This window comes from Parambassis ranga, chromosome 6 (assembly GCF_900634625.1).
Source record: "Parambassis ranga chromosome 6, fParRan2.1, whole genome shotgun sequence".
Lineage (NCBI taxonomy): Eukaryota > Metazoa > Chordata > Actinopteri > Ambassidae > Parambassis > Parambassis ranga.
This window is the reverse complement of record NC_041027.1, coordinates 15,584,253-15,603,162: the sequence shown is the minus strand read 5'-3', so window position 1 is coordinate 15,603,162 and position 18,910 is coordinate 15,584,253. Positions and strand designations below refer to the sequence as shown.

At 54.8% G+C, this 18,910-nt stretch overlaps 3 protein-coding genes and 1 pseudogene across 13 annotated transcripts in view; 3 read left to right on the top strand and 1 right to left on the bottom strand.

The window, feature by feature from the left end:
* scn4aa (sodium channel, voltage-gated, type IV, alpha, a) overlaps window positions 1-6,547 on the bottom strand; it is a 15,095-nt gene extending 8,548 nt beyond the window's left edge. For 2 of the 10 annotated variants that reach the window (XR_003670907.1, XM_028408110.1), the window contains exons 1-11: window positions 2,208-2,462; window positions 2,013-2,131; window positions 1,850-1,939; window positions 1,651-1,779; window positions 1,485-1,576; window positions 1,085-1,351; window positions 955-1,018; window positions 739-880; window positions 443-640; window positions 204-374; window positions 1-120 (exon numbers count right to left, since the gene is read on the bottom strand). The exon at window positions 1-120 is cut by the window's left edge and continues 10 nt beyond it. Coding sequence is in view for 9 of the 10 variants with exons in the window: in XM_028408110.1 (XP_028263911.1) it covers window positions 1-120; window positions 204-374; window positions 443-640; window positions 739-880; window positions 955-1,018; window positions 1,085-1,351; window positions 1,485-1,576; window positions 1,651-1,779; window positions 1,850-1,939; window positions 2,013-2,131; window positions 2,208-2,462 (1,647 nt within the window). In the remaining variant the exon portion in view is untranslated. Of the gene's footprint in view, window positions 121-203; window positions 375-442; window positions 664-738; window positions 881-954; window positions 1,019-1,084; window positions 1,352-1,484; window positions 1,577-1,650; window positions 1,780-1,849; window positions 1,940-2,012; window positions 2,132-2,207; window positions 2,512-2,592; window positions 2,787-2,838; window positions 3,436-3,493; window positions 4,797-5,598; window positions 5,753-6,153 lie in introns of those variants that run through there. The other 8 variants (XM_028408111.1, XM_028408117.1, XM_028408112.1 and 5 more) reach the window with 8 other exon arrangements.
* Window positions 6,548-7,841: 1,294 nt separating this feature from the next.
* On the top strand, window positions 7,842-9,463 carry dydc2 (DPY30 domain containing 2). Its single transcript, XM_028408484.1, has 5 exons — window positions 7,842-8,142; window positions 8,220-8,336; window positions 8,486-8,644; window positions 9,096-9,233; window positions 9,318-9,463. The coding sequence occupies exons 1-5, from the start codon at window positions 7,996-7,998 to the stop codon at window positions 9,408-9,410; spliced, it is 654 nt and encodes a 217-aa protein (XP_028264285.1). The 5' UTR covers window positions 7,842-7,995; the 3' UTR covers window positions 9,411-9,463.
* Window positions 9,464-10,565: 1,102 nt separating this feature from the next.
* Window positions 10,566-12,253, top strand: LOC114437417 (peroxiredoxin-like 2A; annotated as a pseudogene).
* A 389-nt stretch (window positions 12,254-12,642) lies between these two features.
* LOC114437463 (PDZ domain-containing protein 7-like) lies at window positions 12,643-18,895 on the top strand. Of its 2 annotated transcripts, XM_028408164.1 has the most exons (18): window positions 12,643-12,745; window positions 13,223-13,305; window positions 13,568-13,778; window positions 13,854-13,991; window positions 14,057-14,231; window positions 14,307-14,483; window positions 14,549-14,696; window positions 15,996-16,056; window positions 16,128-16,305; window positions 16,385-16,620; window positions 16,688-16,849; window positions 16,938-17,053; window positions 17,124-17,215; window positions 17,313-17,404; window positions 17,478-17,549; window positions 17,667-18,239; window positions 18,311-18,411; window positions 18,494-18,895. In XM_028408164.1, the coding sequence occupies exons 3-18, from the start codon at window positions 13,616-13,618 to the stop codon at window positions 18,635-18,637; spliced, it is 2,628 nt and encodes an 875-aa protein (XP_028263965.1). In that variant the 5' UTR covers window positions 12,643-12,745; window positions 13,223-13,305; window positions 13,568-13,615; the 3' UTR covers window positions 18,638-18,895. The 2 variants fall into 2 exon arrangements, with proteins under 2 accessions (XP_028263965.1, XP_028263966.1); XM_028408165.1 differs by having other exon boundaries at window positions 12,689-13,305.
* The last annotated feature ends 15 nt before the right edge of the window (window positions 18,896-18,910 follow it).

Below are 18,910 nucleotides of genomic sequence, written 5' to 3'. Positions count from 1 at the left end.
GGCAGCAGTGAGCACAGTCAGAGCGCTGGCTGAGCGCTGCGTCAGGCCCGCCTCCTCCACCTGCAGCATGCTGTGCACGGAGCCGCAGGACTTCTCCCTGAGCTCGTAGTCCACCGCAGACTGTCGGATGTGAGGGCACAACTTTAAAATGACTCATCAAGCATTTCACACTCTAATCCAGATTATTGATGGCAGGGCCTGACCTGGTCCATGGTGGGTGCTCTGATCATCAAACGGGGAACAATCCTCCCGTTGCAGTCCTTCACAGCGTCCTCGTGATCCAGGCTGCGCTCGTCATCCGCCACCTCAGACGCAGTGTGATGACTCAGCGACTCCTTACTGGTCAGAGTGACACGGCTGCCCAGAGCTTGAGCCTGTCAGGTAAAAAATCCTCAGTCAGCTGTAACCTTTAGAATCAGGGTCACGTTGACGGGTCTCAGACCTGCTCCTGATTCTTGAGCTGTTCGAGCAGCCGCTGGAACTCCTCCTCCTTCTCAATGGCCTCCCGCTGGGTCGCCTGGTTCTGCTCGTCGTACGCCATGGCCACCACCGCCAGGATGAGGTTGATGAGGTAGAAGGAGCCCAGGAAGATGATAACCACGAAGAAGAGCATGTAGGTCTTTCCAGCCGCCCGCAGGATCTGTGTGAGGAGCAAAGAAGAAGCTGCGAGAACTAAGGGCAGGGTTCTCCTCCTGACTGTGGCTTTAAAATGATCAGAGACCACAAAGTCGTTCCAACCAGCTGGAAGAGGTTCTCCCAGTAGTCCTGGGTCATGAGCCTGAAGAGGGCGAGGAAGGCCCAGCCGAAGGAGTCGAAGCTGGTGTAGCCAAAGTTGGGGTTCCTCCCAGCCTTCATGCAGGTGAAGCCCTCTGGGCACCTCCTGTCAGCAGGGAAGAAGAGTCAGCTGACCACAAACCACACCTGACCTCACCTGAGAGCTCAGAGCTCACGTACCCGGCATCCGAGCTGTTCCCACAGACCAGGGCGTCCAGGCTGCCCTCCAAGTAATAGTGGTTCTCTGTGGACAGAGCAGAGCGTGTTAAACCTCCTCCCCCAAGACGCCGCAGCCGGAGACCATACACACCTGTGTCTTCAATGTACGCGCTGAAGTTGAAGGTGCTGTTGAAATACGTCGTGTAGTTGGCGGCCGCGGTCTCGTTGAAGGGCACCGTGTCGTTAAACGCCGTGTCATTCATCAGGATTGGCCACCGCACGCATTTCTGTCGCAGGTTTCCCATGAAGAGCTGGAGGCCGACCAGGGCGAAGACGGCGAGGGCGAAGACGGTCAGGATCATCACGTCCCCCATTTTTTTCACCGACTGGATCAAAGCGCCCACGATGGTTTTCAGACCTGCCGGAGGAGAGGTCACATGACACCATCAGAATATTTAAATGCCTTCAATCATCGTGAACAGTGACACCTGTGGCTGTTCAGTGAACTGAAGTCTGCAGCCTGCCAAACACAAAAGAACCAGAACCAGTACCAGGAATCACAGTGATGGTTTTAAGGGCTCGAAGGACACGAAACGTCCTGAGGGCGGACACGTTGCCAAGGTCGACGAACTCGGTGAGGTACCTGCAGACACACACCGCTCATCAGTGCAGAACAGACCCAACAAATGACGAACACGAGACTCTTCTGTGACTCACGCCATGCTGATCACCATGAAATCCAGCCAGTTCCATGGATCTCTGAGGAATGTGAAGGACCCGACACAGAAACCCCGGGACAGCACTTTGACCGTGGCCTCGAGGGTGTAGATCCCGGTGAAGACGTACCTGCAGGGACACGGCGGGTCAGAGGGGCCGGTGAGAACACTGCAACACACCAGGAGGGAGGTGTACTCACTCCACGGTCTTACTCCACGCCGGCGGGTTGCTCATGGTCATGAAGACGCAGTTGGACAGAATGGTGATCATGATGAACATGCTGAATAATGTAAATCAGGATTAAGGAAACACAGATTAACAGCGCACGCTCTGCGAGGATTAGAGCTGCTTTGAAAGGATATGAGTGGATGAGAATCTTGATGGCGGCCCTCCTGAGCGGGCTGAAGGGGCTCAGGGTGTAGCAGGCCGGCTCAGCGTTGAACCTGAAGATGGTGTTTCCTTTGCCGATTACGATGAAAGTCTGGAAAACACACAGAGGTGACGGCATGCACACAAACCTGCAGAGCCACAACCCTCACACACACGTGTAGACTGACTTTCTGTGCTTTGTAGAAGGGGTCCAGGTCCTCCAGGGGCGTGTTCAGCAGGCTCGGAGGAGGGTCTCCGTAGATCATAGGCAGACTCTTTCCCGCCTCCAGATCAGCGTTCGGACCCGCCGGCTCCTCCTCCTCCTCCCCATGACCTTCTACTTCTGCGGCCCTCTTCCTTTCCTCCGCCAGCCTCTCGATCTCCGCCAGCGACTCCTGGGTGAAAGGCCGGAACGCATCGCGGGGAGGAAGCAGGGACGCCATCTTTGCATCGCGAAGGGATACCGCCACACCGGGGTTTCCCTAGAAGGAGCTGGAGAGGGACCAGGAGATTTTAGACAGATCAGGAGGCAGCACTCAGACTTTTTAACCCTCCTCAGTTTGTCTCTTGAACCTTTTTTTTCTACTTCTGATCTCAATCAGACAAAAGCTGAAGCTTTAAAACCTGCTGAGTCCACATGTGCTTCAGTGTCTCAGTATGAACCAGAACCCTCCTCCCCCCTCCTGGCTTCTCTGCCTGGACACTCTCAGAGACAGAGCTCGGACTTTCCCACCAAGACACTGTGACATTACTTGTGTACATCAGATTACTTATTAGCTTAGCAGGCGCGGCGTGCCGGTCCAAGCAGGGTTTGCTTACGTCCTTTGATATGTTTACCCAGCAGTCAGGAGCACTTTGTCTGAGTCCTGTCTGTGCAGGGTCCACACAGCAGCAGCTCCAATCATCTCATCAGTAAAAGAAACCAACAACACTGATCCTCATTTCCTGCACATTCTCTCATATCAGAGATAACTTTACTTGGATGCGTCCACGCCGTCACAGACAGAACACAGGCGTGAATCAGCAGGTCTGGGGTCGAGGACTGGTCCTGAGTATCGGGGGGCAGACTGATGCGCCCTGATAGCAGCTGGTCAGCACTCAGACGGCCATTAAACGTCCACACACATGTGAGGGGGCGCACACGCTCGCACAGATACGGTGGCTGCCCAGCTGCTTCAGGCAATCAAGGCGGCGCGTCGAGTTACAGAAGGCCGATGACTCTGCTCATTCCTTCCTGGCCCAGTCTTCGCCCTGCGCCTCACATCCCTCCGATAAACAGGACGGCATGCCAGCTGACTCCTCTCTGTGTTACACGGGGCCCCAAACACACGGAGCTTCCGCCGCTCAGCCGCACTTTACAGCCCCCCTCAGCGCCCTGCGCCCCCCCGCAGCGTGACACTGGAGCCTCTGAACCCCTCCTTGATACCACCATCTGAACCCTGCTCCAGATCACAGCCCCGCTCTGAGACAATACCTGAACGCAGGTCGGCAGAAAGCAGCCAATCACGACAACAGTGTCCACCTGGACGGGCCTACACCTCCCGCACCCTGCCAAACCGCCCTCATCCTCCCATCCGGGGGCCCCTGCCGCTCTCTGCCACGAGCCAGCCTTAAAATACACATCCTGAGTGTGGATGTGTTTCTCTGCGGCTCACGGGGAACAGTTCCTGATTGCATTACATCACAGCAGCTCCTGCTGAGGCCATCAAAGGTCCTTTTTTAAAAGAGTGCAGCCTGCCAAACTCCAGACAGTCCTGCAGGACGGCGGTCCGCTGACCCGCCTCACGCAGGAACTGCTTTCTGTGCATTAACAACAAGAAGCAGTGCTGGACTGGGGGTTCAGGCTCAGGACCACCACATACTGGGACCAGGATGTCAAAATAAAAGGGGGTCCAGCCCCGCCCGCTGTGTGTTTGTGTTGTCCTGGTGTAGAAATGAAGGTCCCACTGCTGAGCTCAGGGAGCAGCAGAGACAGATCTGCTCTCTGTGCTTTCTGTGGACAGTCGGTGGACAGTTGATTCCACTCAAGCTGTCAGGAAGAGGGGACGCTGGATTTCAGAAGCCTCCCGACAGTAATATATATATCAGCTTGCATGTCAGTGAGGGCCATATGACCTGTGACATTCCAGCGGAGCAGAGGGAGCGGGTAATGCGGACACCTCTCCGTTACTCTAGCTGGCCGCGGAATGTGAATGCCAATATTCACCTCCGGAAACAAGCCCAGCTCTCTGTTGGCTTTTGTCACAGGGCAGCGTGGGTTCAGGCACAGACCCACAGAGACGGTCCACTCGGGCTTCACCGTGGAGCCGAGGATGCTGGGAGTTAGAGGCAGACGTCTGCCGCCCCGGGGAATGTGGTGAGGCTGTAAACGGGCGTTCCGCAGAGCAAACAAGAGCTTTTATCCACTTGTCCTTTGACAGGGGCCGTGCTGCTGCCGGGGTCCGATCGCAGCCCTCCTCCATCACCCTGTCACCCACCTTAAAGCAGACACAATCACATCAGGGTCAGGCCCTCTGCGGGCTGACGGCTCCATCAGCTGCTGAGAGCACAGCTGCTGTCGCTGCGTGCCGAGGAGCTGTGAGGGCTCTGCTGCAGGCTCGAACCCCGGGCGCTAACACGGCGCACAAATCCTGCCTCCATCAAGGACACATTCCCAAAGTGCAGCTCAGATCCTTCAGAGGCCACGCAGGCATCACACGAAGGAAGGGTCCAAGCAGCCGGCCTGTTTCCACTGCAGGAACAAACAACATCAGTCAGCTCCCGCCCCCCACCTGACCGCACGCTGGGGGCAGCGGCACTACGATGCTGAGGGGTGACAGACCTGGACCGGCCAGCTGACTCAGACCTCCGACCCATCAGCTGCTGTTTGTTTGTTTTTGAGGTTCCATAATCCACCCTTCAGTTTCAACCAAAAAACCTTCCCAGGAGAAAGACGCCTCAGTGGGAACCAGGCTGGTCTAAATGCTCTGTTAGTTCCTGCAGTGGAAAAACGCCTTTTGTGTTTGTATAGACTGCTTCTACAAACAGACACACACACACACACACAGATTTAAGAATGCTGTGAACAGAGGGCTCTGTCCTCAGCAGGTGGACATGGAAACAGTCCTTCAGTGGGACTAGCAGCCCAGAAAGGACCCACAGCCTGCTGCAGGCCTGCTGGATCACCACATGATGTTAGCTCATACACAGGACGTCCTCTTTATCGTGTAAAGGACAGAGAGTGGACAGCAGGCAGGACTGAAGTCGCCTCTCAGACTGACCCATTTGGCCTTTAGACCCACAGAAACCTGAGCAGATTACATGCGGGAGTTATTATCATGTTCACAGCACGTCCTCACACAACGTCCACAGTGTCCATCGACAAGTGGGGCGATTTAGAAAAGTTTTCCTCTGCGTGACCTCACTTCACCTCCTGAACACTCTGGAAAACTGCGGCCGGGCCAAGCGGTCACATGGGCTCTGTTGGTGAAAGAAACTCAAAACCGACACCTTGTGCGTCCAAGAACATGTGATGCAGGACACACGGACAGGGTCCTGCTGAGGAAGACAACAGGGCCGCTCAGATAAGTGAAAACTCACGCCAAGGCCTCACAGACAGCGTCCTCACTGCACGTCCTGTGACATATGGACAGTGTCCCCTCAGTGTCCACACACATGTCCTCACAGCATCACAGCCTGCCACCAGGACCGACACTTTGTCTGCAGCGGGTCCACTCTGTCCACAGCTGTCTGCTGGGGGACACTTGGACCTGACAGGTGAAGGAGCGGGCCTGTCCTGAGGCTCATGCGCAGTCTGTCCCCTCTCAGTCTGCGCGTGCACGCACCTCCACAACACAGACAGAACCCCGCAGCTCCAAATTTGACCAAAGCTCAGTGACATGTTTATTATTGGACCAAAGGCGCCGCGTTCTGCTCAAAATCAAACTTTACCTTCAGCGAACGAGCAGAAAGCTGCAGATTACTGCGAGGAAGAGGAGGAGGAGGAGGAGGAGGAGGCGGCGAGCCGCGTTACAGCTCTGACATCAGAACGCGTGGCGACTCAAAGAAACGCAAAAACTGCGCACAAATCCAAACTGCAGCAAACTTTCCGGCCGCATGCATCTCGACAGCAAAGCCCGCAGCGCGGCCGCTCACCTCTGACCGCACCGCGCAGCTCCCGCTGAGTCCACGGAGCTCCGAAAGCCGTCGAGTCTCCGCTGCAGCCGCGCGCTGAGGACGCAGCTCCGCTGTGGAGCAGCGCGGGGCCGCACACAGCTGTTGCTGACGCAGAGCAGAGTCCTGCAGTGAAACCGGAGCAGCCGCTGCAGGTAGGATCAGATCAGACCGTTCACACTCCAGCCGCGGAGCCGCTTCCCACACAGCTGGGAGCCGCGCAGGACCTGCTGCTGCAGGGCGGAGGAGGGGACGGAGGTCCACATGTCCCTGACCGTGTGGACACACACACACAGACACACACACAGACACACACACAGGCATACACAGGAAGGCACATACACACACACACACACAGGAAGGCACGCACACACACACAGATCTCTCTCTCTCACACACACACACACAGGCATACACACACACACATAGATCTCTCTCTCTCTCACACACAGGCACACACACACATACATCACATACACACACAGATCACAGACACACACACACAGATCTCTCTCTCTCACACACACACACAGGCCTCCTGCAGTGTATGATTGTCACCTGAGGATGAAAAGAACATGTATTTATGTGTGTGACATGTGAGCACTTTCAGAAGCGCCTGAATATTTACAGCCTGGTTTTCATGTCGTTCTCTTTTTTCCTCACTGGTTTAAACACGCTGCAGTTTTCCAACATGTTTTAGTCCTGATGATATTATATGTTTGTTCTTTCATTTAATTAAACTTTGTCCTCACATCCTGTCTCATCTCAGCCTGCTCAGCCTTTGTACACAAACATAAAGTGAACATTTCCAATAAAGGGTTAACACACACCGTGTCACATTTACACAGGTTGTTCAGTCTGTGTCTCTGTTCCAGATGAATAAAACATGAAATATGATGAGTCAACAACAGTCTGAACGGCTCCAGCCCCGGAGCCCTCAGGTGGAGCTCCTCACACTGAGGGCGGGGTCTGTCCCGGGGCCCCTGCTCTGACTGGCTCCTGTGGATGTGGGGCTATATCTGGCTGAAAGGTGTGCAGTATGATTATACGTGGAAATGATATCTGTGATTACAAATGTTAACTGGGTGTCATGTGTTTCTTGGAAACGGAGCCCGCTGAGATTTTCCCACCTTCTCCTGTCACAGGAGCTCAGCACACGCTGCTGCTCCTCAGCGCTGATGACGTCACACAGGGACTGTAAACTTTATTCATATGAACAAGTCTGCTACTAGCACCAGCTAGTTACTGTTAATGTTCTCTTCTTCATCTCCGTTTACATGCTCAGTGCATATAGTTAATCCTGAAGTTACATCGCCCCCTGTGGGTGGTTCCTCTCATAACACTTATCATTACAGTGACGTTCAGACTGCTCCCGATCAATGAGAGCAGTCAGTTAGCTTCCACTGTTTGTAGCCACAGTCAAACAGAGCGCTATGTAGAGGGACTATAAATATATACAAGTATTGTAAATAATCAATTGATATATTGATAAACAGAACAAAAATAAAACTGGACTGTACAAGCCCAAACATAGGAAACATGAAACATTAGATACACTAATTTAATAATTGAATAAACAACTATTCAGTCCCAATAACTGAAGCGGTGAGTAGGAACCAACGGTGCAGACCGAGGGGAGCACTAATGATGTGACACCGTTTCCATGGAGACGCCAAACAGACGCGCGGATCTAGAAGAGGTTTGTTCACTCTGTTTCCTGCTTGAAGTGTTCAGTTATTCCCTGAACACCGACACTCAGTCACACAGAAACATCCAGAGGAGCTAACGGCCTCCTGCCAGCTGCTGTGTTTCAGGAGGAGCAGCATGGACGCGGACTACATAAAGACCCACCTGGGGGACTGTCTGGCGGAAGCACTGGCTGAGGTGGTGGAGCGGAGGCCGGCTAGACCCATCCGGTTTCTGGCTCACTGGCTCTACAAGCACAGCGCGAACGTGAAGTACGAGGCGGAGGTGAGCTGCTGTGTGCGGGCATGGACAGCAGGGGGCAGCATCACGCAGCAGTTCACTCTGACACTTTGTGTTGGCAGAAAAAGGCCCGTTTGGTCCTCCTGGAGGAGGAGCAGGCAAAAGCCAGAGAGGAGGCCTCACACCAGGAGAGGCTGAGGGACGAGGAGCGAAGGATCACAGAGGAAGAGTCCACAAAGGTCAGTGTGTCACAGAGAACAGTGTTTCAGGTCCCAGGCCTGGACCAGGTCTGGGACCTGAAAAAACAAACTGGTCCAGGCCTGGGGATGCGACAGGTGCAGCCTGCGCCTGGTGTGTGAACACACTCTAAGAGCACAAACATCCACAGATCTCTGAGCCTGCACAGGCCGAGGAACCAGAGGAACCAGAGAAACCAGAGGAACCAGAGAAACCAGAGGAACACGCTGACGTGGAGCCCGGCGCCTGCCAGGAGACAGCAGAGGAGGAGGCCAGGGAGGAGGAAGGAGGTCGTCAGGATGAAGGACAGGTGAGGAGACACGTCTGAGTTCATGTCAGAATGAAACAATCATGTCAATAATGAGACAGAGAGCTGAGGACAGACTGGGGGAGAAGAGAGGAAAGAAAAGGACAGATGAAGGCAGAGGAGGACGGAGGAGGACAGATGAAGGCAGAGGAGGACAGATGAACGCAGAGGAGGACGGAGGAGGACAGAGGAGGACAGATGAGGACAGATGAAGGCAGAGGAGGACAGAGGAGGACAGATGAAGGCAGAGGAGGACGGAGGAGGACAGATGAAGGCAGAGGAGGACGGAGGAGGACAGAGGAGGACAGATGAGGACAGAGGAGGACAGATGAGGACAGAGGAGGACAGAGGAGGAGTGATTGAGTTTCAGGCACAGAGGACAGACAGAATCCGGCTGAATGAGGATCAATGTGATCATTACTTGATCTAATCTACGCCCTTTCTGCTCTGTAAGGTTGGAGAAGATCGAACTGATAAACCTGACGACTCCGTCCATCAGGAGACAGCCTCCGCTCCACAGAGTGAGGACCTCGAACCAGAACAAGAGGAGGAGACACCACAACCAGGTCCTCCCCCTCCTCCTGAGGAACAGGTATGACTCAGTCCTCCTCCTCAGAGAGTCACAGAAGCACACACAAAGGGTTAAAGTTTAACCTGAACTCTTCTGTCCTTTCAGGAGACGGCCGGGGCGTCTGGTAGCTCAGCTCCGGCAGACGGGGACGTGACAGAGACGCCTGATAAAGCTCCAGCTGATGAGGACGGCTCCTAGCTGAAGGTGGAGCAGCGGTGATGGTCCCTGAGCGGATCAATGAGGTCACATGTCCACAGTCATAGTGTTGTAACGCTGACTGTGCTGTTTCTGAGGAGGAAGGAGGAGGAGGAGGAGGAGGAGGAGGAGGAGGAGGAGGAGGAGGGGGAGGAGGAAGAGGAGGAGGAGGGGGAGGAGGAGGAGGGGGAGGAAGAGGAGGAGGAGGAAGAGGAGGAGGAGGGGGAGGAGGAGGGGGAGGAGGAGGAGGAGGAGGAGGAGGAGGAGGAGGAAGGGGAGGAGGAGGAGGAGGAGGGGGAGGAAGAGGAGGAGGAGGAGGAGGAGGGACAGATCACAGCTGATCAGTGATGAAGATGTTTGAAAAGTGGAAACAATAAAAACACATAAACAGAAAACTCTAAACTCTGAGGGTCGTTTTCATCTGTGTCAAAGTGTCTGTGTGTGTGTGTGTCTGTGTGTGTGTGTGTCTGTGTGTGTGTGTGTGTGTGTGTCTGTCTGTGTGTCTGTGTGTGTGTGTCTGTATGTGTGTGTGTGTGTGTGTGTGTGTCTGTGTGTGTGTGTGTCTGTATGTGTATGTGTGTGTGTGTGTGTGTGTGTGTGTCTGTGTGCCTGTATGTGTATGTGTGTGTGTCTGTGTGCCTGTATGTGTATGTGTGTGTGTGTGTATGTGTGTGTGTGTGTGTGTGTGTGCCTGTATGTGTATGTGTGTGTCTGTGTGTGTGTGTCTGTATGTGTATGTGTGTGTGTGTGTGTGTGTGTGTGTGTCTGTGTGCCTGTATGTGTATGTGTGTGTGTGTGTATGTGTGTGTGTGTGTCTGTGTGTGTGTGCCTGTGTGTGTGTGTGTGTGTGTGTCTGTGTGTGTGTGTGTGTGTGTGTGTGTGTGTCTGTGTGTGTGTGTGTGTGTGTGTGTGCCTGTATGTGTATGTGTGTGTCTGTGTGTGTGTGTGTCTGTGTGTGTTGTATAAGCGGCCCAGTTGGCTCACATACCAGCAGCAGTGTCACAACGTTGGAGCCACGTGGGATTTACAGTGATTACACAAACAGACGCAACGTCCAAAATCTGTAACTTCCTGACTGACCTTTGACCTGCAGCAGCAGGAGGAGGAGGAGGAGGAGGAGGAGGAGGAAGGTCTCGGCGCACAGTGCCTCTGTTGATAAAGCGCAGCTGCGTGTCATCAGGCCGCGGGTCCACGCGGGGCGGGACGTGGACCGCGGGTTTAAATGCGGTCGCAGCAGCTCCAGCTGGAGGCGGACCGGCGGACCGGGGGGATGACGGCGCTCCTCGGAAACGCTGCGGCCGCTGTCGGCGGCTTCATCACCGGCGTGATGAACTTCTTCACCGACATGTTCCTGACGCCACCGCTCAGAGCTTCGCTCCAACATTTGGAGGATACCGAGCTGAAGACCCTGAAGGGAGGTGAGGCCGCCATCTTTGTTGTTTACATCACTGCGGGCAGGACAGCAGTTAGCTTCAGAGTTAGCTTCAGAGTTAGCTTCAGAGTTAGCTTCCAAACTTTTCTACTTCAGTGAAGATGAATGATTATAAAGTCTCTGTTTATATCGTCTTATGTTTGGCTAACAGGCTAACCGAAGAGCTTTCTGCTAGCTTTAGCTACGGCAGGCTTAAACTAAACAGAATTAGCTTAGCAGCTTTCTGTCTGTCTGCCCTCTAGTGGTCAAATTATGTAACTACAGTTCACATCGAGCCAGAATAACCAGGTCATAAACGTGACTGTACAAATGTGTGTGTGCTGATCTGTCAATACACCAGTTTACACACACACACACACACACACACACACACACACACACACACAGCTGTAGGATGTTACTGATGGCTGAAGTTCTGTTCTACCTTCAGAAAAGAAGACCGTGAAGGCCCGGACTCTGTGGGAGAGGTCCGGGGCCGTTGTCATGGCGGTCAGACGTCCTGGATGATTTTTGTGCAGAGAGGTACGTCTACTGTCAGAGGCCCGGGTCGGTGCTGGGCCCTGACACCTGGTCTGTTCTTATGGAGTCTGCAGGTCTGGTCCTGCCTTTAAAAACCTGACTCTGTGTGTGTGTGTGTGTGTGTGTGTGCAGGAGGCTGCAGAGCTGTCCTCTCTGAAACCCCAGCTGGACGAGCTCGGGGTCCCTCTGTTCGCGGTGGTAAAGGAGGACGTCGGCACAGAGGTCCAGAACTTCAGACCGTACTTTAAGGGGGAGATCTTCCTGGATAAAGAGGTTCTCAGTTCTCTGTGTCCATCTTCAGACCGGATCCAGCCAGTTTTCCTCGGTGTGAAATCAGCGCGGTTGTTCTGCTCTGTTACAGAGGCGGTTCTATGGACCTCGTGAGCGGAGGCTGGGCCTGCTGGGCTTCCTGCGTGTCGGCGTGTGGATGAACGGCCTGAGGGCCTTTCAGAAGGGCTTCATGGGGAACGTGCTGGGAGAGGGCTTCGTCCTGGGCGGCGTCTTCGTCATTGGACCAGGACAGCAGGTGAGGTGACGGCTTACAGTGACAGGCCTGCACACAGGATTCGAGCGCTCAGTGTCTTCATGTCGCTGCAGGGGGTCCTTCTGGAGCACAGGGAGGTCGAGTTTGGAGACAAAGTCAGCACGGGGGACGTGATCCGGGCTGCCAGGAGGATCTCGCAGGAGCCGCTGCCGCTGGCACTGAAGTAATGCTGCATGTGGAGAAGTTAAAGTGCACATGGGACGTGTGACGGCGTTGTGTAGGTTGTGGTGTGTGAGGCGCTGCGTGTGTTAATGACGGCCTGTCTCTAAACTCTGTGAGGGAGCAGGCCTGATCTCTGACGCTCGGCGTCCTCTGTGACCTCCTGCAAACAATAAAACGTCTTTGTTCTCAGCTTGTCTCCGTGTTTCACTGCTGGGAGGACGTGTCCACGTGTTGGACCGTCAGAGCCAGGATCTGGACTGGTTCAGTGTCACTTTCACAATAAAAGCTCAGTGACATCAGCTTCCATCCTGAAGGGGGCGCTGTTTCAGCTCTGACTCATTGCCTGTAATACAGACCATGTGACACAGGGAAAGCCCAGAAGGTTCCATCTGAACACACATCACACGAAGTAAAACAAACCATGTTTACAGTAAAGAGTGACGTGTTAGAGTGCACGTTCACTGTTTCCTGGTGCAGCAGGAAGCAGAGAGACTGACACGTTATTCATCCAATCAAACGCCTGCATTCCGCCAGAGTCCAGCCAATCGGCGCGGCCTGTGGGCGGGGCTTAGAGGTGTCCGCTCTCAGGTGCGCTGAGCCTCTGCACGCAAACATGACGGACCCAGGCGCGCTGACGGTGCGGGATGGACTCCGCTCTGCGCCTCCAGCCTGAGCTGTGCGGTGAGTGTTTGCGCCTCCTCCACAGGAGCAGTTATCTGAGTCTGGGGATCTTTAGCGGAGAAAATGACGTCAGCAAGACGTTAAACGGTTAATCAGACTGATTAACTGTGAATTGATTAGTAATGTTTCATCTTTGCTGAGTGCTGCGGTGCTGACAGACCGGGGAAACCCCGAGCTGACGACACGAGGACACGGGTTAAGTTTAGTGACACGTTACCATGGTTACAGCACCATGTGACCTCCTGATTCTGCAAGTGGGTCAGGTCTGACTTAAATAACCCAAAATAAACCAATTAAGTCCTGATTCTGACCCGCAGGAGGTGTGTGTGTTTGTTGTGTGTATGTGTGTGTTTGTTTTGTGTATGTGTGTGTGTTTGTTGTGTGTATGTGTGTGTGTTTGTTGTGTGTATGTGTGTGTGTTTGTTTTGTGTGTGTGTGTGTTTGTTTTGTGTGTGTGTGTGTTTGTCCCTAAAACAGGTGAGAGAAGTGCATGATGGGAGCACAGTGTGACTGCAGGGAGTCAGACGGTCTGTTGTCATGCTGCAGAGCATCCTGCATCAGTGAGTCACATTCACTCTGAAGCACTTTCAGGAGGCAGAGGGCACACTGTCTGACCCTGCTGCTGCTCTTCCTCCTCCTCCTCCTCTTTCTTCTTCTTCCTCTTCCTCCTCTTCTTCCTCCTCCTCCTCCTCTTCCTCTTCTTTCTTCTTCCTCCTCTTCTTCCTCCTCCTCCTCCTCCTCTTTTTCCTCCTCCTCCTCCTCCTCCTCCTCTTTTTCCTCCTCCTCCTCCTCCTCCTCCTCCTCCTCCTCCTCCTCCACCAGACTCCTCCACCTGGAGCTGAGCCCTGAGAGCAGACCCTTCCAGCTGCCATGGCTCAGTCGTCAGACCCTTCCCGCAGGGAGAAGACCCCCGGGACTCAGGGGTCACACACGGCTACACGTAACCTCTTACGGAAGAAGGAGCAGCGACGGCGTGGAATCCGATCCTCCTCGCCCATGGGCCGGGTCATCCTCATCAACTCTCCTGTGGATGGTGAGGAGCAGATTACTTAGACTTAGACTCTTTGCTGCGTGCACCGCCTCTGAGGTCAGTGCTGGGTGCTTCCAGGTGGAGACGACAGCGAGGACCTCCACACCATCACGGTGGACAAGAGCGTGGACGGGAAGCTGGGCTTCAGCGTGCGCGGAGGCTCCGAGCACGGCCTCAGCATCTTCGTCAGCAAGGTGGAGGACGACAGCACGGCCGGTGGGTGTGGAGATAAATGCCGGGGCGGTGTGTGTGTGTGTGTGTAAACGGTGTGTTGGTTCCAGAGGCAGCAGGCCTGCAGGTTGGAGATAAGCTGGTGGAGGTGAACGGCATCAGCCTGGAGAGCATCACCATGAGCAGCGCGGTGAAGGTGCTGACAGGAAACAACAGGCTGAGGATGGTGGTGAGGCGGGTGGGGAAAGTCCCCGGCATCCGCTACTCCAAGGAGAAGACCACCTGGTGAGGGGGGGCTCCTCGTTCATCGTCTCTACCCTGTTATTTTGAAGGGCAGTCGTTGATGTGTGCACTTTTCAGGGTGGATCTGATCCACCGGCGGATGGTGGTGGAGGAGAGCGGCCAGACGCCGTCGGAGGCGAGCTCAGGCAGCGCCCTGCGGAGGATCGTCCACCTCTACACCACCTCTGATGACTACTGCCTGGGCTTCAACATCCGCGGGGGGAAGGAGTTCGGTCTGGGCATCTACGTCTCCAAGTAGGTACCGAACGTCTGCCTCTGGACAGTCTTTGGTGCTGGTGCTGAACGTCTCGCTGTCTCAGACTGGACCCGGGCGGCCTGGCGGAGCAGAACGGAATCAAAATGGGGGACCAGATCCTGGCAGCCAACGGAGTGAGCTTTGAGGACATCAGCCACAGCAGCGCGGTGGAGGTGCTGAAGAGCCACACCCACGTCATGCTCACCATCAAGGTGAGAGTCCGGGTTACACCTGAGAGTTCTACACCCGTGGCCCCGCCCACAGGCTGCCTCCTGCCTGATGACATCACAGCGACGCAACCTCCTCCTTCTCTCTGCTAACAAAGGGTGCATCCGGTGGATCCTTCACTGCGCAGCATATCCCAGGATCCATCACTGGACTCCAAACCAACGGCTGGTTGCTAGGCAACAGCAAATTATGATAAACAGACAGTCTGACTTAACAACCAGTGTATTGTACTGTAGTCCATCACCGGAGCAATGGATCCTGGGATATGTCGGGGTGTGGATCCACCTGATGCATCCGTCACTAACAGGGGAAAGAAAGACGCCTCTGAAGGAGGCTCATGGCGCCGCTGTGACATCATCAGTCTACAACAACAGCCTTTGAAGGAAGCAGCCTCTGAAAGGGGGACACAGACAGGATTTTAGTGGACAGAGGACACGGAACAGATGCATTCTGGGAGGCTAAATGATGTTGTCTATGACACAACAAGGCTGTTTAAAATAACACATTACACAACTGTCTGTATGTGTGTGTCTCTGTGTGTGTGTGATCACTGTGTCTGTGTGTGTCTCTGTGTGTGTCTCTGTGTGTGTCTCTCTGTCTCTGTGTGTGTGTGTGTGTCTCTCTCTGTGTGTGTGTCTCTGTGTGTGTGTGATCACTGTGTCTGTGTGTGTCTCTCTGTGTGTGTTTGTGTGTCTCCCTGTGTGTGTCTCTGTGTGTGTGTCTGTGTGTGTGTGATCACTGTGTCCGCAGCAGCAGTGTTGTATCAGCTTCCATATTGACTCTTTGTTATGAGAAAGCATCAGCGCCTCTCTGACCTGTTGTCTGCCTTTCATCTGGAATTCTCTCACATGAAAACAGACTGTGTGTGAGAGTGTGTGTGTGTGAGAGAGAGTGTGTGTGTGTGTGTGTGTGTGTGGCTGACAGCTGGCATGCACTTGTAATATTCGCTCACTTTACTTGCTGAGGTTGGGTTTCGCGCTGTGAAAAACAGCCAGGCCGTGTGCATTATTCACCAGGCAGCCGGATCAGGTGCTGCTGGGAGCACTGAGCCGCTCTGAGTTTTGTTCGGCGATCCTTTCGATTGGTTCGTGGAAACCAGAGTTAGAAAGCAGCACAACTATCAAAGGTTAGCAGAGAGTCAGGAAGGGAAATGTGACGAAGAGGAGGAGGAGGGGGAGGGGGAGGAGCGTCTCAGGTTACTCTTTATCAAATATGGCCGTCCCATAAATGTTTCAGGCTCTCCACTGTATCTCATTTGCATATCTGTGGTCATCTCTGCACAGGAAGCGGGACGGTACCCGGCCTATAAGGAGATGGTGGCAGAGTACCGCTGGCTGAACAAGTGTACGTATGTTTTCATGTGTCAGTTACTCTGTCTGCATGGAGGACGACCACGGTCTCTGTTTCCTCCCCAGTGGCCAACGGTGCTCAGAAATGTTCCTCCCAGGGCTCAGAGTCCAACTCCTCCGCCTCGTCTCTGTCCTCCGGCACCCCGGTCAGCTCTCTGAGCGGCCTGTCGCAGGTCATGTTCCCGCCCAGCCTGCCGTTCGGCTCAGACATGGTGGACGTCTCCATCTCCACCGAGGACCAGAGGTCAGGGTCAGACTGGAGACGACCAACAGGGGGCGACAGACCACAGGTTAGAGCTCATGATGTTTGTTTTTTTGTCTAGACCCGAGTCTGAGCGGACGGAGACTGCCATGCAGACGGACCTGTCCTCTCAGAGGGCCGGCGCCGACACCACCCGCAGCCTCGGACCAACCACCCTGCTGAAAGACACCGTGATCCGCAGGGGGGAGGAGGAGGGAGGAAGAGGGAGGAAAGAGTCGCCAAAGACGGCCGTGCTGCTGGCTCTGAGCAGGCCGAGCCGGCCCATCAGCCGGTCGCAGAGCCAGGTCACCGTGGCAGGTGAGGGTGGGGATTCATGGAGGGGGCGGAGGCAGACACATGAGTGACAGCTGGTGTCTGATCACAGAAATCAAACAAAAGAAAGAGAAGAAGCAGAAAGGGAAGGACCCGGAGGAGAAGGGCACCCTGCAGCGCTCCAAGACCTTCGTGAACCTGCTGTTCAAAGGGGGGCGCAGGAAAGACGCCTCCAGAGGGCGCTCCAAGTCCCCGTCCTCAGACAGAGGCAGAGGTAGCTGCAGTTTATTCAGTCTCGTGACTTGGAGCTGGTGGTGTGGATCCTGTTCCTCTTTAATCTGTGACTGCTTCACACGTTTCAGGAGGCCGCCAGGTTAGCGCCACGCCAAACTCAGAGATGCTGGGAGCGGTGGAGGACATGAGCCGCAGGCTGCTGACGGAGGAGGAGGTGGCTGTGGTGATGAAGACGTGCAGAAGGGTACGAAGCTTCGCGTGTCATCAGAGCTGCGCCTCTGACGCCGACATTAAACCGCTGTTCACTCCCACAGTACGTAGCAGAGCAGTCAGTGGAGAACCTGATACGCCACCTGCTGGTGGTGCTGGACCGTCCTGAGAAGCTGCTGCTGCTGAGAGAGGTCAGGTGAGGAAGGACAGGACAGCAGGACACTGTGGGAGGGGCACGGCTGTCCACAACCAGCAGAGGGACACTGATCCAAATGTCCTGTGCTCTTTCTCAGGATGCTGCTTCCTCCGTCTGACCTCAGTCTCTTCAACAACATGGTGGCTGCAGTCGAGGTCGAAGCCTACGACCTCCTGAAGTATCGCTCCGGTGTGTATCAGCAGCATCCAGAACACACGCACACCCGTCACACACCATACATCAGCTGGTTTCTCTGTTTCAGTCCGAACGCCTCCTCTTCGCTCTCCTTTGTCTGGCCGAGCCCCCAAACGGCGCCTCATCACTCCCATCCCAGGTCAGTACTTCCTCCACCATAGGTCATCTTCATCATGTGAGGAAGACCTCTGTGGAGGCTCAGACAGAGGACAGAAACCAATAAATACAGGCATGAATCCCTCTGCCGTCCCTGCAGATTACAGAGGAGGCTTCGAGCTCCACAGTGCTGAGGAGGTGGAGAAGGAGAGCCACCTGCTGGACGAGCTGGAGAAGCTCAGCCTGACGTTGCCTCGAGGATCCAGAGAGAGGCCTCAGACACCCAGGTCCTTCACGCCACTCCTGGACATCCCGGTGGACGGATACAACGCAGAGTCCGGAGACCTCAGACCCGCCTCCTCCAGCCCGATGCTTCCCAACTGGCTGCTGGCCCGGAGCGGCGACTCCCAGCCTCCTCTGCGGACGGACATCGGCACCATCCGCTCTGTCCACTTTGACGAGGTCTCCCTGCACTCGGCTCCAGACAGGGTGGACTCAGAGAGGGGACAGTCCCTCGTCAGAAACGGACACTCTAAAAGTAAAAGTGGAGACAGAAGTAGAGAGACGGTGTTCACGCTGCAGAGCGCTGCGCGCCGGACTCGACCGCTGCTCTCAGAGGTCTTTGGTTCAGATCAGCAGATGGGGGGCCAACAGATGAACGGCCATCAGGTGGAGAACGGCGCCGAGTACGAGCTGAAGACCGTCAGCATCTCCAAGACCAAGCAGTCACTGGGTAAACTCACACTCACACACACACACACAGTTCAGTGTGAGTCCGTCTCTCACCGCTCTGTGACGCTGCAGGCATCAGCATCTCTGGTGGGATGGAGTCCAAGGTCCAGCCGGCGGTGAAGATCGAGAAGATCTTCCCTGGAGGAGCCGCCTCCACCTGTGAAGTGCTCAAGGTAACACAAGCCAGGTGAGACGGGCTATCATGTGATCTCACCGCAGTCTCTAATCTGTGCCCCCCTCTCCCTCCGGTCCCAGGCGGGATTTGAGTTGCTGTCGGTGGACGGAGTGTCCCTGCAGGGAGTGACCCACCAGCACGCCGTCGACATCATCCGGAAAGCCTTCAGCAACAAGGCCAAAGACCCCATGCTGTTTGTTGTCAAAGTCCCCAAAACCCTCTGACACAGACAGCTGAGGCGTGCTGGGACTGCGGCGCCCTCACAGGACAGTAAATCACATGTGGTGATGATCATCGGTGCTCCTGCTGTTTTACTGTGTGCCTTCAGCTCCTCGGTGGAATCAAGATTCGGACTCGTTCGACCAGAAGGGGGCAGACACGAGCTGCTCAGAGACGTTTCTCTACAGTGTGACAGGAGGAGAACAAAAACACAGCTGAGCTCCCGTAGATTTAGTCTTTTTTAATTAAAACCATCGTGGCTTTGTTCCAGAAATGTA